The 15394-nt window shown below is 49.2% G+C and overlaps 1 protein-coding gene across 2 annotated transcripts in view; it reads right to left on the reverse strand.

Annotated features, from left to right (window-relative positions):
- Positions 1 to 15394, reverse strand: part of LOC140312709 (spectrin beta chain, non-erythrocytic 1-like) — a 110824-nt gene that overhangs the window by 20044 nt on the left and 75386 nt on the right. For both annotated transcript variants that reach the window (XM_072390493.1, XM_072390492.1), the window contains exons 27-38: positions 14937 to 15161; positions 14746 to 14835; positions 14393 to 14671; positions 12683 to 12813; positions 12397 to 12601; positions 11927 to 12301; positions 9332 to 9418; positions 5847 to 6004; positions 5269 to 5407; positions 1215 to 1299; positions 945 to 1141; positions 777 to 877 (exon numbers count right to left, since the gene is read on the reverse strand). In XM_072390493.1, coding sequence (XP_072246594.1) covers positions 777 to 877; positions 945 to 1141; positions 1215 to 1299; positions 5269 to 5407; positions 5847 to 6004; positions 9332 to 9418; positions 11927 to 12301; positions 12397 to 12601; positions 12683 to 12813; positions 14393 to 14671; positions 14746 to 14835; positions 14937 to 15161 — 2072 coding nt within the window. The remainder of the gene's footprint in view (positions 1 to 776; positions 878 to 944; positions 1142 to 1214; positions 1300 to 5268; positions 5408 to 5846; positions 6005 to 9331; positions 9419 to 11926; positions 12302 to 12396; positions 12602 to 12682; positions 12814 to 14392; positions 14672 to 14745; positions 14836 to 14936; positions 15162 to 15394) is intronic.

The following is a 15394-nucleotide window of genomic DNA, read 5'->3' on the forward strand; positions in this document are numbered from 1 at the left end:
TATTGATCAGGACACTTTAAAGGTTTCAGAAAGCTGCAGAACTATTGATCAGGACACTTTAAAGGTTACAGAAAGCTGCAGAACTGTTGATCAGGACACTTTAAAGGTTACAGAAAGCTGCAGAACTATTGATCAGGACACTTTAAATGTTTCAGAAAGCTGCAGAACTGTTGATCAGGACACTTTAAAGGTTTCAGAAAGCTGCAGAACTGTTGATCAGGACACTTTAAAGGTTTCAGAAAGCTGCAGAACTGTTGATCAGGACACTTTAAAGGTTTCAGAAAGCTGCAGAACTGTTGATCAGGACACTTTAAAGGTTACAGAAAGCTGCAGAACTATTGATCAGGACACTTTAAAGGTTACAGAAAGCTGCAGAACTATTGATCAGGACACTTTAAAGGTTTCAGAAAGCTGCAGAACTGTTGATCAGGACACTTTAAAGGTTACAGAAAGCTGCAGAACTGTTGATCAGGACACTTTAAAGGTTTCAGAAAGCTGCAGAACTGTTGATCAGGACACTTTAAAGGTTTAAAGTTTTTAAAGGTGGCATTCATACCACTACTCTATCCAGTCCAGTCCACATCTTTTTACCACATCTATTGACAGGTTATTTCACACAAACACTTCCTGTAATCTTTGGGAGCTTCCGTCATGCTCCACTGAAAGTGTCTGAATAAAAACCCTTTTCAGAGCTTAAACCTCCACCTTTTGTCCCGTTTCCACAGTAAAGGCGGTAAAACGCTGCTCAGTCGGAGTAAAATGAGTAAAAGCTTCACCTCGGCTGCGCCGCAGCCTCGTCGGCCTGAGCCTCAGACGCCGGGGGTTGCCTCCTTCTCTCCTCTTCCTCTTGCCTACTTCTCACTTCCAGTAACTCCATCTGGACACACAAACAGAGTCAGCGCCGGTTCCGCCGCCCGACACCCGAGACCCGCCCCGCTCCTCACCGTGGTCAGCCTCTCCAGAGCGGCGAAGCGCTCCTCCCAGGTGGCGGCGGACTTCTCGAAGGCCTCGTGGCGCTTGATGAGCTTCTCCACCTCGTCCACGCTCTGCCCCATCTCCCTGCTGGACAGGTAGGGGTCCTGCCCCAGCAGCCAGGCCTCGGCCACGCCTGCGTCCCGGGAGAACTGGTGCACCTCCAGGACTGAACACATTCACACGTCAGGCGATTCATTCGGCGCCGTCTCTTCTGAGAGACGCGCTGGCGGCCATCTTACCCAGTCTGAGCCACTCCCATCTGTCCTCCCACTTGTCGATCATGTCTTTCCTCTTGTCCGTCAACTGCAGCAACTTCTCTTTAATCTGTCGGGAGAAACGGTTTTCAGAGACTTCAGGTGTTCCTGAAACTCAAACTACACCCTGCTGCAGCATGTGGTTAAAGGGTGGAGAACGACAGAAAAGCAGCATGTGGTTAAAGGGTGGAGAACGACAGAAAAGCAGCATGTGGTTAAAGGGTGGAGAACGACAGAAAAGCAGCATGTGGTTAAAGGGTGGAGAACGACAGAAAAGCAGCATGTGGTTAAAGGGTGGAGAACGACAGAAAAGCAGCATGTGGTTAAAGGGTGGAGAACGACAGAAAAGCAGCATGTGGTTAAAGGGTGGAGAACGACAGAAAAGCAGCATGTGGTTAAAGGGTGGAGAACGACAGAAAAGCAGCATGTGGTTAAAGGGTGGAGAACGACAGAAAAGCAGCATGTGGTTAAAGGGTGGAGAACGACAGAAAAGCAGCATGTGGTTAAAGGGTGGAGAACGACGGAAAAGCAGCATGTGGTTAAAGGGTGGAGAACGACAGAAAAGCAGCATGTGGTTAAAGGGTGGAGAACGACGGAAAAGCAGCATGTGGTTAAAGGGTGGAGAACGACAGAAAAGCAGCATGTGGTTAAAGGGTGGAGAACGACAGAAAAGCAGCATGTGGTTAAAGGGTGGAGAACGACAGAAAAGCAGCATGTGGTTAAAGGGTGGAGAACGACAGAAAGGCAGCATGTGGTTAAAGGGTGGAGAACGACAGAAAAGCAGCATGTGGTTAAAGGGTGGAGAACGACAGAAAAGCAGCATGTGGTTAAAGGGTGGAGAACGACAGAAAAGCAGCATGTGGTTAAAGGGTGGAGAACGACAGAAAAGCAGCATGTGGTTAAAGGGTGGAGAACGGCAGAAAAGCAGCATGTGGTTAAAGGGTGGAGAACGACAGAAAAGCAGCATGTGGTTAAAGGGTGGAGAACGACAGAAAAGCAGCATGTGGTTAAAGGGTGGAGAACGACAGAAAAGCAGCATGTGGTTAAAGGGTGGAGAACGACAGAAAAGCAGCATGTGGTTAAAGGGTGGAGAACGACAGAAAAGCAGCATGTGGTTAAAGGGTGGAGAACGACAGAAAAGCAGCATGTGGTTAAAGGGTGGAGAACGACAGAAAAGCAGCGTGTGGTTAAAGGGTGGAGAACGACAGAAAAGCAGCATGTGGTTAAAGGGTGGAGAACGACAGAAAAGCAGCATGTGGTTAAAGGGTGGAGAACGACAGAAAAGCAGCATGTGGTTAAAGGGTGGAGAACGACAGAAAAGCAGCATGTGGTTAAAGGGTGGAGAATGACAGAAAAGCAGCATGTGGTTAAAGGGTGGAGAACGACAGAAAAGCAGCATGTGGTTAAAGGGTGGAGAACGACAGAAAAGCAGCATGTGGTTAAAGGGTGGAGAACGACAGCAAAGCAGCATGTGGTTAAAGGGTGGAGAACGACAGAAAAGCAGCATGTGGTTAAAGGGTGGAGAACGACAGAAAAGCAGCATGTGATAAAGGGTGGAGAACGACGGAAAAGCAGCATGTGGTTAAAGGGTGGAGAACGACAGAAAAGCAGCATGTGGTTAAAGGGTGGAGAACGACAGAAAAGCAGCGTGTGGTTAAAGGGTGGAGAACGACAGAAAAGCAGCATGTGGTTAAAGGGTGGAGAACGACAGAAAAGCAGCATGTGGTTAAAGGGTGGAGAACGACAGAAAAGCAGCATGTGGTTAAAGGGTGGAGAACGACAGAAAAGCAGCATGTGGTTAAAGGGTGGAGAACGACAGAAAAGCAGCATGTGGTTAAAGGGTGGAGAACGACAGAAAAGCAGCATGTGGTTAAAGGGTGGAGAACGACAGAAAAGCAGCATGTGGTTAAAGGGTGGAGAACGACAGAAAAGCAGCATGTGGTTAAAGGGTGGAGAACGACAGAAAAGCAGCATGTGGTTAAAGGGTGGAGAACGACAGAAAAGCAGCATGTGGTTAAAGGGTGGAGAACGACAGAAAAGCAGCATGTGGTTAAAGGGTGGAGAACGACAGAAAAGCAGCATGTGGTTAAAGGGTGGAGAACGACAGAAAAGCAGCATGTGGTTAAAGGGTGGAGAACGACAGAAAAGCAGCATGTGGTTAAAGGGTGGAGAACGACAGAAAAGCAGCATGTGGTTAAAGGGTGGAGAACGACAGAAAAGCAGCATGTGGTTAAAGGGTGGAGAACGACAGAAAAGCAGCATGTGGTTAAAGGGTGGAGAACGACAGAAAAGCAGCATGTGGTCAAAGGGTGGAGAACGACAGAAAAGCAGCATGTGGTTAAAGGGTGGAGAACGACAGAAAAGCAGCATGTGGTTAAAGGGTGGAGAACGACAGAAAAGCAGCATGTGGTCAAAGGGTGGAGAACGACAGAAAAGCAGCATGTGGTCAAAGGGTGGAGAACGACAGAAAAGCAGCATGTGGTCAAAGGGTGGAGAACGACAGAAAAGCAGCATGTGGTTAAAGGGTGGAGAACGACAGAAAAGCAGCATGTGGTTAAAGGGTGGAGAACGACAGAAAAGCAGCATGTGGTTAAAGGGTGGAGAACGACAGAAAAGCAGCATGTGGTTAAAGGGTGGAGAACGACAGAAAAGCAGCATGTGGTTAAAGGGTGGAGAACGACGGAAAAGCAGCATGTGGTTAAAGGGTGGAGAACGACAGAAAAGCAGCATGTGGTTAAAGGGTGGAGAACGACAGAAAAGCAGCATGTGGTTAAAGGGTGGAGAACGACAGAAAAGCAGCATGTGGTTAAAGGGTGGAGAACGACAGAAAAGCAGCATGTGGTTAAAGGGTGGAGAAGGACAGAAAAGCAGCATGTGGTTAAAGGGTGGAGAACGACAGAAAAGCAGCATGTGGTTAAAGGGTGGAGAACGACAGAAAAGCAGCATGTGGTTAAAGGGTGGAGAACGACAGAAAAGCAGCATGTGGTTAAAGGGTGGAGAACGACAGAAAAGCAGCATGTGGTTAAAGGGTGGAGAACGACAGAAAGCAGCACGTGGTTAAAGGGTGGAGAACGACAGAAAAGCAGCATGTGGTTAAAGGGTGGAGAACGACAGAAAAGCAGCATGTGGTTAAAGGGTGGAGAACGACAGAAAAGCAGCATGTGGTTAAAGGGTGGAGAACGACAGCAAAGCAGCATGTGGTTAAAGGGTGGAGAACGACAGAAAAGCAGCATGTGGTTAAAGGGTGGAGAACGACAGAAAAGCAGCATGTGGTTAAAGGGTGGAGAACGACAGAAAAGCAGCATGTGGTTAAAGGGTGGAGAACGACAGAAAAGCAGCATGTGGTTAAAGGGTGGAGAACGACAGCAAAGCAGCATGTGGTTAAAGGGTGGAGAACGACAGAAAAGCAGCATGTGGTTAAAGGGTGGAGAACGACAGAAAAGCAGCATGCGGTTAAAGGGTGGAGAACGACAGAAAAGCAGCATGTGGTTAAAGGGTGGAGAACGACAGAAAAGCAGCATGTGGTTAAAGGGTGGAGAACGACAGAAAAGCAGCATGTGGTTAAAGGGTGGAGAACGACAGAAAAGCAGCATGTGGTTAAAGGGTGGAGAACGACGGAAAAGCAGCATGTGGTTAAAGGGTGGAGAACGACAGAAAAGCAGCATGTGGTTAAAGGGTGGAGAACGACAGAAAAGCAGCATGTGGTTAAAGGGTGGAGAACGACAGAAAAGCAGCATGTGGTTAAAGGGTGGAGAACGACAGAAAAGCAGCATGCGGTTAAAGGGTGGAGAACGACAGAAAAGCAGCATGTGGTTAAAGGGTGGAGAACGACAGAAAAGCAGCATGTGGTTAAAGGGTGGAGAACGACAGAAAAGCAGCATGTGGTTAAAGGGTGGAGAACGACAGAAAAGCAGCATGTGGTTAAAGGGTGGAGAACGACGGAAAAGCAGCATGTGGTTAAAGGGTGGAGAACGACAGAAAAGCAGCATGTGGTTAAAGGGTGGAGAACGACAGAAAAGCAGCATCTGACTCTGCGCACCTCCTCTGAAGCGTAGTGCTTCCTGGCCAGCAGAGCTTTCCCCAGCTCGATGCAGGCGGTGAAGCTGTCGTTGCGGGCGTCGATCTCCGCCTTGATGCCCTGGTGGTTGTTCATCAGCAGCTCCACCGACGACACGTCCCTGAAAGCCAAACACACGCAGAACTCAGCCCACAGAGTTTCTGAAGCTCTTTTCTGACTCAATAAAACAGCTACTTTGATAATCCATCACTGTCAAGCTCAGCTGAAGCTAATCTGAGAGCAGGAAATGTTCATCGGGCTGGTTTGGACAGCAGGTGGCGCTGTGGGGATTATTCTTTTATGTGAGATGGAAACAGAGAAAGATCTGTTTCTACCTCTGCTGACAGTGCAGCTTTAACCAGGCTTTACACAAAATGGAGTCACTTCTCTTATCTTATCGGGGTCTATGAGGCACTTTTTAAGCCTCCAGCATTAAAAGTGATGATGTCAGATCAGAGGTTACACGTTTTTCTGTTTAAATCCAATCTTTCTTAAACCAGTTTGAGTCCCAGTGGGTCAGAACATGGAGAGGGTTCATCTTTTCAGAACTCTGGTCCCACCTGGGCTTCTCCTGGGCCTCGATCAGGCGGATGACGTCCTCCATCCACAGCATCAGGTCGCGCACCATGCTGAAGAAGCGGAACTTGTCTCCGGTGTCGCTCAGCTTCGCCCGCCGGCCCTCCGCCGCCTCCAGCAGGTTCTTCCAGGCCTCCAGAACCTGGAGGGAGACGACACCATTACGATCTCTGATAAACAGCTGGCCCAGCTTCTGATGCCTCTAAGCACAACATGGCTGACACACGGCTCGTTGCTTTCAGGCACAACTCAAATGGGACGGAAGCAAAGGAAAACATTCGTGCAGATTGCAGAAGCAGAGGGGAACAAAGCATCGGTCTACTCATCTCTGGCTGCTTAACACCAGGCGGCACTGAGCTGGGCTCATTTAAGGCGGTATTTTTTGTCCTGAACACCCAAACGGCAGAAGCTGAAATCTAAAGAAGATCAAAAAAACATTCGCTTCCTTCTTAAACTGGAAAAACAAAAGCAGAATCCTGTTTTTTACAGAAAAAGTTCTGTTTGCACATAGTTAAGCTGATTAAATGGAAATTTCATACTTCCTGTCTCGTTTGCTCGTCACATCCAGACTCCTCCAGAACCTTCTTCTGGACACTTTCTCCCCTTTCAGCTGAGCTTAGCCTCAGAATGAAAGAACAAGCTTTTTTTTGCACATTTAAAGCTGTTTAAAGTGCAGATGATCCACTTTAACAGCTTTAAAGCAGTAGCGGGCTCGGTGTCTGACCCACCAACCCTTCGAGTAAGGACCAAGCTTCCAGATAATCAGGTCAGACGAGGCTGCCGCCTGCAAGCATCGACATTTAAACACTGAAACTGTGCTACAGACCAAACACCTGAAGTGTTTGCAAACTACAAGCATTCTTCATCCCGTCAGAGGCCCGGGTGGGTGGAGTTTTTAGTGCTGAAGAACATCCACCCGCACGGCGATCTGAGGGGAGTCACCAGATCACCGGGACTAACACTAGGCCGGAGCTGCATGGAGGAGACTAAAATGTTACTACAGCTGATCAACATTTTAGTCGGAACATTCAAAGAAAGTCTAAAGTGCAGCCAAAAGTAACACTGATGCAAAGCCAACGTTTGTGGGAGCGGGGTCTCACCTCTGCCTTTCTCCTCTGGGCGGACGGGGAGGAGATGGAGGCAAAGGGACATACAGGGAATGGTCAAAGCACATCAGCACCACCAGCTGTTCTAACAACCCAGTCCACCGACCTTCAGGTACAGTGAGGACAGATGTTCGGCCCGGCAGCGTTAGGTTCAGGGAGCCCAGCGGCGTTCGTGATGAGCAACAAGTCGCAGCTTCAGAAATACAACTGGCCGTGGTTCTGAACCAGTTCAGAGAGCGAAAGCGCTGTGATGAGAACGCAGCGGCGAGGATGCAGCGAGGAGAGGGCTGCGGCGGCGAGAGGGCTGCGGCGAGAACGCAGCGGCGAGAGCGCTGCGGCGAGAGCGCTGCGGCGAGAGCGCTGCGGCGAGAGGGCTGCGGCGAGAGCGCTGCGGCGAGAGGGCTGCGGCGAGAGGGCTGCGGCGAGAGGGCTGCGGCGAGAGGGCTGCGGCGAGAGGGCTGCGGCGAGAGCGCAGCGGCGAGAGCGCTGCGGCGAGAGGGCTGCGGCGAGAGCGCTGCGGCGAGAGGGCTGCGGCGAGAGGGCTGCGGCGAGAGGGCTGCGGCGAGAACGCAGCGGCGAGAGCGCAGCGGCGAGAACGCAGCGACGAGAGCGCTGCGGCGAGAGGGCTGCGGCGAGAGGGCAGCGGCGAGAGGGCTGCGGCGAGAACGCAGCGGCGAGAGCGCAGCGGCGAGAGCGCAGCGGCGAGAACGCTGCGGCGAGAGGGCAGCGGCGAGAGGGCAGCGGCGAGAGGGCAGCGGCGAGAGGGCAGCGGCGAGAGGGCTGCGGCGAGAACGCAGCGGCGAGAGCGCAGCGGCGAGAGCGCAGCGGCGAGAGCGCAGCGGCGAGAGCGCAGCGGCGAGAACGCAGCGGCGAGAACGCTGCGGCGAGAGGGCTGCGGCGAGAGCGCAGCGGCGAGAGGGCTGCGGCGAGAGGGCTGCGGCGAGAGCGCAGCGGCGAGAGGGCTGCGGCGAGAGGGCTGCGGCGAGAGGGCTGCGGCGAGAGGGCTGCGGCGAGAACGCAGCGGCGAGAGGGCAGCGGCGAGAGGGCGTTTTTTAGACTGGAACTGGTTCTGAACCAGGTTACAGAGATCGCTGTGGCGAGAAAATTTAGCAGATTTCTGAAGCTGTTTCTTAGGCTGTGGTTCTGAAACGTGTTTTTTGGGGAAGTCTCCAATTACGCAAACGTTTGGGGTTTATTGGTTTCAAATATTCGTAAAGTTAAAACCAGGGCTTTGTGCAGAGCTGCCAAATAAACCCGGCTCGTCGGTTCTGGTGGAGCCGAGTTTAAAAAGACTTGGTTCAGTCCAAAAAAGGAAAATCAAAGCTGAATAAATCCAGAACAAACTGGACCAAACAAAGCAAATCGGACTTTTACAGCTCAGGTTAAACGGCAGAAAACGCCTCCTCAGAAACTCCTTTTTTATTCAAACATGTGAACTGATTCTTTTGTTCGTCTGTAACCGACGAGTCGGCGTCTGAACGAGTTCACCTGCATGAATAAAGGTTAAATGAATCAAAACAAGGTCAGTAAAGCAACCATCCTGCTCATCTTTACCTCCACCCAACAGGCTCCAACCACGGTGTGTTTGCTGCACCTCGAAAAGTGGGAAATTCAAACTCTTTCAGTTAATCAACAAACTCATCAGCAGACGGCTTAAGAACTGAGATGGAAAAGCTGCAGCAGGTTTTTTATCAGGTTTTATCTCCCAAAGAGGAAATAAAACATTCAAATGTGTCACAAAGAGTGAAAGTTGAACGTTTCTACGGGAATCAGCGAGAATAAACTGGAAAATGTTGGCTAAAACACTGTTCTGTTCCTCACACTACTTACTGCAGGGCTTTAATAGGGAAACGTGCGCTTCTTCATCACGTGCACAGATGATTTCTGATCTCACTGTTGAGCCCAAAGACACAAAGTCTTACAAACTGTGATGAAACTTACTTTTTTCCTTCCAAAAAGCAACTTTTTGAGAGACTCTTCCTGTAGTTTGACCATGCCCTGTAAGAACGACCAGCTGGCGTCACATCTGGACTGTTTCTACAGGTGGGACAACTCTAACCTGAGTTAATGTCTTTGTGGGAGCTAAAGTACCTCATTAAGTCTGAGAAACTGACTCCAAACCGTTTTATTCTGCCAGCACATCCCTGCAGGCGCCGAGGAACGGTGCAGCAGCAGCGCAGCATGCGAGAGGCAAAGAGCCTTTTTACAGCAACATCACCACCACCAGCGCTGCGAGGGGTTTGTTTTCAGGGCAGTCAGTAAGAGAAGGAGGGCTCTACCACGCTGCCGTGGACGGAAAACACTGAAACTGTGAGTTTGGAGCAAGCAGTAAAGTGTCCTGATGCGTTCTCTCTGGAGCTCACCTCTCCTTCTCGCTTCTGAATGTCGTCGGCTTTGTCTCCGGCGTAAGCCGACTGCAGGCGGACGGCGTCCTCCTGAAGCTGCCGGACCTGCGAGGGAAGAGGCGTTCAGGTTAGTTCGATCAGATTCGCCTAAAAATCATCTTTTAAAGGATTTTTACTTGATAAAGGAGCCAGAATCAAGAATAACATCAACTAAACAAAATAAACAAAACAGAAAATCTTTTAAAAAGCTGCGATAAAAAGAGAAAAAAGGGTCTGAAACATTTAAATTCACGGTTTGAAGTGAGTAAACTGGTTGTAATTCAGCAGAAGAAGCAGTTGTCTTCACCTCAAAGTGGGAAAAGAAAAAAAACTGGGAGAAAATCTGGTGATTAAGGAACAGAAATGACTCCTCAGTCGGGATTCTTGCAGTTTATCAGAAGACGTGAAGAAGAAAAGGTGAACGGAAATGTTTCAGAGACGACTTGATGCACATTCTGACCTGAAAAGATTCAAATAACTCGTTTCCTGTTAGAACAACTACTTCTTCTGCTGAAACACTTTAAACGCCGACTTTATTCAGGCTTCTAGTTAGATAAGATTCGCCTAAAAATCATCTTTTAAAGGATTTTTACTTGTTAAAAGGAGCCAGAATCAAGAATAACATCAACTAAACAAAATAAACAAAACAAAAAATCTTTTAAAAAGCTGCGATAAAAAGAGAAAAAAGGGTCTGAAACATTTAAATTCACGGTTTGAAGTGAGTAAACTGGTTGTAATTCAGCAGAAGAAGTTCCTCAAAGTGGAAACAGAAAAGAAACTGGGAGAAAATCTGGTGATTAAGGAACAGAAATGACTCCTCAGTCGGGATTCTTGCAGTTTATCAGAAGGCGTGAAGAAGAAAAGGTGAACGGAAATGTTTCAGAGACGACTTGATGCACATTCTGACCTGAAAAGGTTAAAATAACTCGTTTCCTGTTAGAACAACTACTTCTTCTACTGAAACACTTTAAACGCCGACTTTATTCAGGCTTCTAGTTAGATAAGATTCGCCTAAAAATCATCTTTTAAAGGATTTTTACTTGTTAAAAGGAGCCAGAATCAAGAATAACATCAACTAAACAAAATAAACAAAACAGAAAATCTTTTAAAAAGCTGCGATAAAAAGAGAAAAAAGGGTCTGAAACATTTAAATTCACGGTTTGAAGTGAGTAAACTGGTTGTAATTCAGCAGAAGAAGCAGTTGTCTTCACCTCAAAGTGGAAAAAGAAAAGAAACTGGGAGGAAATCTGGTGATTAAGGAACAGAAATGACTCCTCAGTCGGGATTCTTGCAGTTTATCAGAAGGCGTGAAGAAGAAAAGGTGAACGGAAATGTTTCAGAGACGACTTGATGCACATTCTGACCTGAAAAGGTTAAAATAACTCGTTTCCTGTTAGAACAACTACTTCTTCTACTGAAACACTTTAAACGCCGACTTTATTCAGGCTTCTAGTTAGATCAGATTCGCCTAAAAATCATCTTTTAAAGGATTTTTACTTGTTAAAGGAGCCAAAATCAAGAATAACATCAACTAAACTAAATATAGAGTCAAAGTACACATAAAAATACATAAAAGACCATTAAATGATGGATATAAAATGGATATAGAAGTGTTAGAAAGTGTCTGCAGACACATCTGACCTGTGAATTATTTCAGTTTCATCATTTATGCTGAAAAAAGGCTTCAAACGTTCTTTAATTTGTGATAAAAAAAACAAACATTCAGCTAGAAACTGTCCCGGTTCATTTCACGCAGGCTTTAATTCGTCTGGTTTCCTCTCAACAGCGAAGCAAATCTTTTAAAAAGCTGCGATAAAAAGAGAAAAAAGGGTCTGAAACATTTAAATTCACGGTTTGAAGTGAGTAAACTGGTTGTAATTCAGCAGAAGAAGCAGTTGTCTTCACCTCAAAGTGGGAAAAGAAAAAAAAACTGGGAGGAAATCTGGTGATTAAGGAACAGAAATGACTCCTCAGTCGGGATTCTTGCAGTTTATCAGAAGGCGTGAAGAAGAAAAGGTGAACGGAAATGTTTCAGAGACGACTTGATGCACATTCTGACCTGAAAAGGTTAAAATAACTCGTTTCCTGTTAGAACAACTACTTCTTCTACTGAAACACTTTAAACGCCGACTTTATTCAGGCTTAAATTCGTCTGGTTTCCTCTCAACAGTGAAGCAATCTTTTAAAAAGCTGCGATAAAAAGAGAAAAAAGGGTCTGAAACATTTAAAGTCACGGTTTGAAGTGAGTAAACTGGTTGTAATTCAGCAGAAGAAGCAGTTGTCTTCACCTCAAAGTGGGAAAAGAAAAAAAACTGGGAGGAAATCTGGTGATTAAGGAACAGAAATGACTCCTCAGTCGGGATTCTTGCAGTTTATCAGAAGGTGTGAAGAAGAAAAGGTGAACAACTACTTCTTCTACTGAAACACTTTAAACGCAGACTTTATTCAGGCTTCTTTGTTACGATCGTAAACAGCCTCAGAGATTTGGGAAATGAGCCACAGAAGAGACTTTGGAGGCGTTTTACGGTTTCTGACATGCTTTTCATCGCCTGGCGTTTCACGCCGCGTCTGTACCTGCGTTCCCAGAGCCTGGATGTCGTGCTCGAAGGTGGTGTGCATCCTCTGCAGGGTCTCCACCGTGTTCTGGTCCCGGCCCAGCTCCTCCGGGAGCTTCTTGTGTTTGTCCAGGATGCGGTTGAGGATCTCCTTGGCGTCGTGGTAGAACTTGTGGAGCTCGTAGGAGGCGGAGAGGATCTGCGTCCGGGTGTCGATGAGCTCCAGCAGGTCGGCCCAGGCCTCGTTCAGGCCGTCCTTCCACTCGGCGATGGTGGCGGCGTCGCCGTGGCCGGAGTTGATCAGCTCGTCCGCCTGCCGGTTGACCCCGTCCACGCGCTCCTGGCCGATGTTCCCGGTGTCGCGGGCGAATTCTCTGAAGCGCTCCTGCAGCATCTGAAGGTCCAGAATAAAGAGGTTAACCATACAAACGGGTGTTTTATGACGCATTTTCCTAGGTTATGGCGGTTCTGAAGGTGTGCTGCGCTCACGGTCACGTGCTCGTAGTCCTGCCCCAGCTCGTGAGACCCGGCCACCACCTCCCTCTCGGCGATCCACTGCTCCAAGTCGTCCACCTCCCGGTTGAGCTGGAAGAGTTTCAGACGCTCGTCCAGCTTCCCCCGACGCTCCTCCGACAGGTCCTTCAGGCCGGCGTAGAGCTTGTCCACCTGAGACTGACGCATGCCGATGCGCTCGCTGCGGGACGAGGGGAGAACGCCACCGTTTGCATCTTCTGTCTGATAAAATGCAGAAAACCGTCCCGCCCTGAACCCTCACCTGTCGGTGTGCCCGGCGGCCACCAGGCCCCGGCTGGTGCCGGACAGCTGGTGGACGGCGTCGGCGTAGTCCTCCACCGCCTGCTCCAGGATCTGATGCTTCTTCAGCATGGCCACCGAACTCTGCTCGTCCTGAAAGAGACGCACAGAAGCTGCAGGAAACCGTTTGGTTTGGAGCTCGGGAGGAGAAAGGGAGGCTGGAAAAACTGAACTTTTACTGATCAGGGAAGGCAGCCGGAAACAGATCCAACCTGAAACCAGCCGCAAACTGAGGAACTGACGGCACAAAGGGAGCAACTCGCTGAACAGTTATCACCACTTTCTTCTGCTTTTGGTTTGGTATTGCAGCCATTAACCATCAGGGTTACCTGTCAGGCCGAACACTCCTTCACCTTCCTGCAGTTAACGTTAACGCTCATCTGTGAACGATCCATTTTAGCTTAAATACTCCTCTGGCCACCTTGACTCCTGCAATGCTCTCCTAACTGGTTTCCTAACTGGTTTCCTAACTGCTCTCCTAACTGGTTTCCTAACTGGTCTCCTAACTGGTTTCCTAACTGGTCTCCTAACTGGTTTCCTAACTGCTCTCCTAACTGGTTTCCTAACTGGTCTCCTAACTGGTCTCCTAACTGGTTTCCTAACTGGTCTCCTAACTGCTCTCCTAACTGCTCTCCTAACTGGTCTCCTAACTGGTTTCCTAACTGCTCTCCTAACTGGTCTCCTAACTGCTCTCCTAACTGGTTTCCTAACTGGTCTCCTAACTGCTCTCCTAACTGGTTTCCTAACTGGTCTCCTAACTGGTTTCCTAACTGGTCTCCTAACTGCTCTCCTAACTGGTTTCCTAACTGGTCTCCTAACTGGTTTCCTAACTGGTTTCCTAACTGGTCTCCTAACTGGTTTCCTAACTGCTCTCCTAACTGGTCTCCTAACTGGTTTCCTAACTGCTCTCCTAACTGCTCTCCTAACTGGTCTCCTAACTGATCTCCTAACTGGTCTCCAGCCTGTGAAACCTCTGCAGATGGTCCAGAACGCGGCGGTGCGTCTGGTCTTGGATCAGCCTAAAAGAACACGTCCCCCCTCTGTTCATTGAGCTCCTCTGGCTGCCCTTAGCATCAGATCCAAGTCCCTGATGTTAGCTACAAAGAGCTTAATGGAGCGGCTCCATCTACTTGAATGCTCTTGCAAAGGCTTCTGTCCCAACTGGGTCCCTCCGTTGGTCCCAGGATTGTCGTCTAGCAGCTCCTACACCACGCCTAAGACAATCCAAACTCTGTTCATGTGTCGTCCCACGATGGTGGAATGACCTACCGAGCGCTACCAGAACAGGGGCGTCCCTGTCTATCTTCAAGAAGCTCCTGAAAACCCAGCTCTTCAGAGAGCATCTCCTATCCCAGCACTTACCTTGTACTTCCCTCCCCCCTCTATCTCTGCTCTTTATCTTTCTGCTCTTCCTTCTATGCCTGCACCCTATCTCTACTCTGTCCCCTCTGACAGAGTCGGACTCCTGGGTTCCTTCTATGTAGCTTATTGCTAGCTTTTTATAAAGCTGTTATATCTTCATTTGTAAGTCACTTTGGGTAAAAACAGCTGATAAATACAGAAACAGAAATACACTCGTTTCATCAGTATCTGGGTGCACTTTGGGGGCAGTTCTGTTTAAGATGGACATGTTTACTGAGATGGAAACCGCCTCCTCCACAGAGCAGCTCACCTTCGCCTTCTCCTCCGACATCATGTACAGCTCCTGCTCGCTCATCCAGGCCTCGGCCTCGGCGGCGTCGAAGTAGTACTGCTGGGCCTCGTGGGCCTCGCTGAGCCGGGCGTGGCGCTTCTCCGTCTCCTTCCTGATTCTCTCCCACAGCGACTGGAACTCGGCGAGCCGCTGGCGGATGGGCTCGGCCGTGGCGCTGCCCTCCCTCAGGACGTGCTGGCTGCGCTCGAAGATGTCGTCGTAGCGAGGCTGGTGTCCCTGGATCTCCTTCTGCAGCGTCTGCGGGCGTCAGAGCGGACGTTACACGCCTCCTCTTTCACACACGCTTCTAAAACCAGGGCAGAGGTGGTTACCTGGTTCTTCTTTATGAGCAGCTGCACGGTCTGCAGGTTGTGGCCGTGGTCGGTGGATGTGGCCAGAAGCATCCTCTCCTCCACCCACAGCTGGAAACACACAGAGCAGCTGCTGTTGGAGGCTGGAAATCTGCTTTTCAGCTTCCAGATCTTTTCTGGGAGCTGCAGCTTTCTTTATCGACTCTACTTACGATCTCGTCCTCCACGTCCCGGTTGAACTGGTGGATCTCGCGGGAGGCCATGAGGTTCTCCCGCCTCTTCTTGACCGGCGCCTGGAGGGCCTGGAATCTCTTCTCCACGCCGATCCTCTGGCCGTCCACCTCCTCGGATCCCTTCCCCTCCTGGCTGAGGGCTTGAGACTGAGCCCTGAGCTCCTCCACCTCCCTCTGGCGCACCTCCACCTGGCTCTCCAGCATCTGGGTTCACAGAGAGGGAGACTGAGCAGCTGCATCTGGGAAATACTTCTAATGCAGAGAGTTAAAATGTGGAGGATTCACAGATGGAGTTTCTCTGTTTCCATCTCTGGGGACGCTGCGAAAATCAAGATTCATGCTAAATTAGGGTCATCCTGCACAGTATCTGTAACTGTTCTGGTGAAGCAAAGCGTCTAAAATCACGTACAGTAATTAAATGCAGCAAAGCCTCGTAA

Source organism: Leuresthes tenuis, unplaced genomic scaffold (genome assembly GCF_036924035.1).
Source record: "Leuresthes tenuis unplaced genomic scaffold, fLeuTen1.0.hap1 SCAF_8, whole genome shotgun sequence".
Classification (NCBI taxonomy): Eukaryota; Metazoa; Chordata; class Actinopteri; order Atheriniformes; family Atherinopsidae; genus Leuresthes; species Leuresthes tenuis.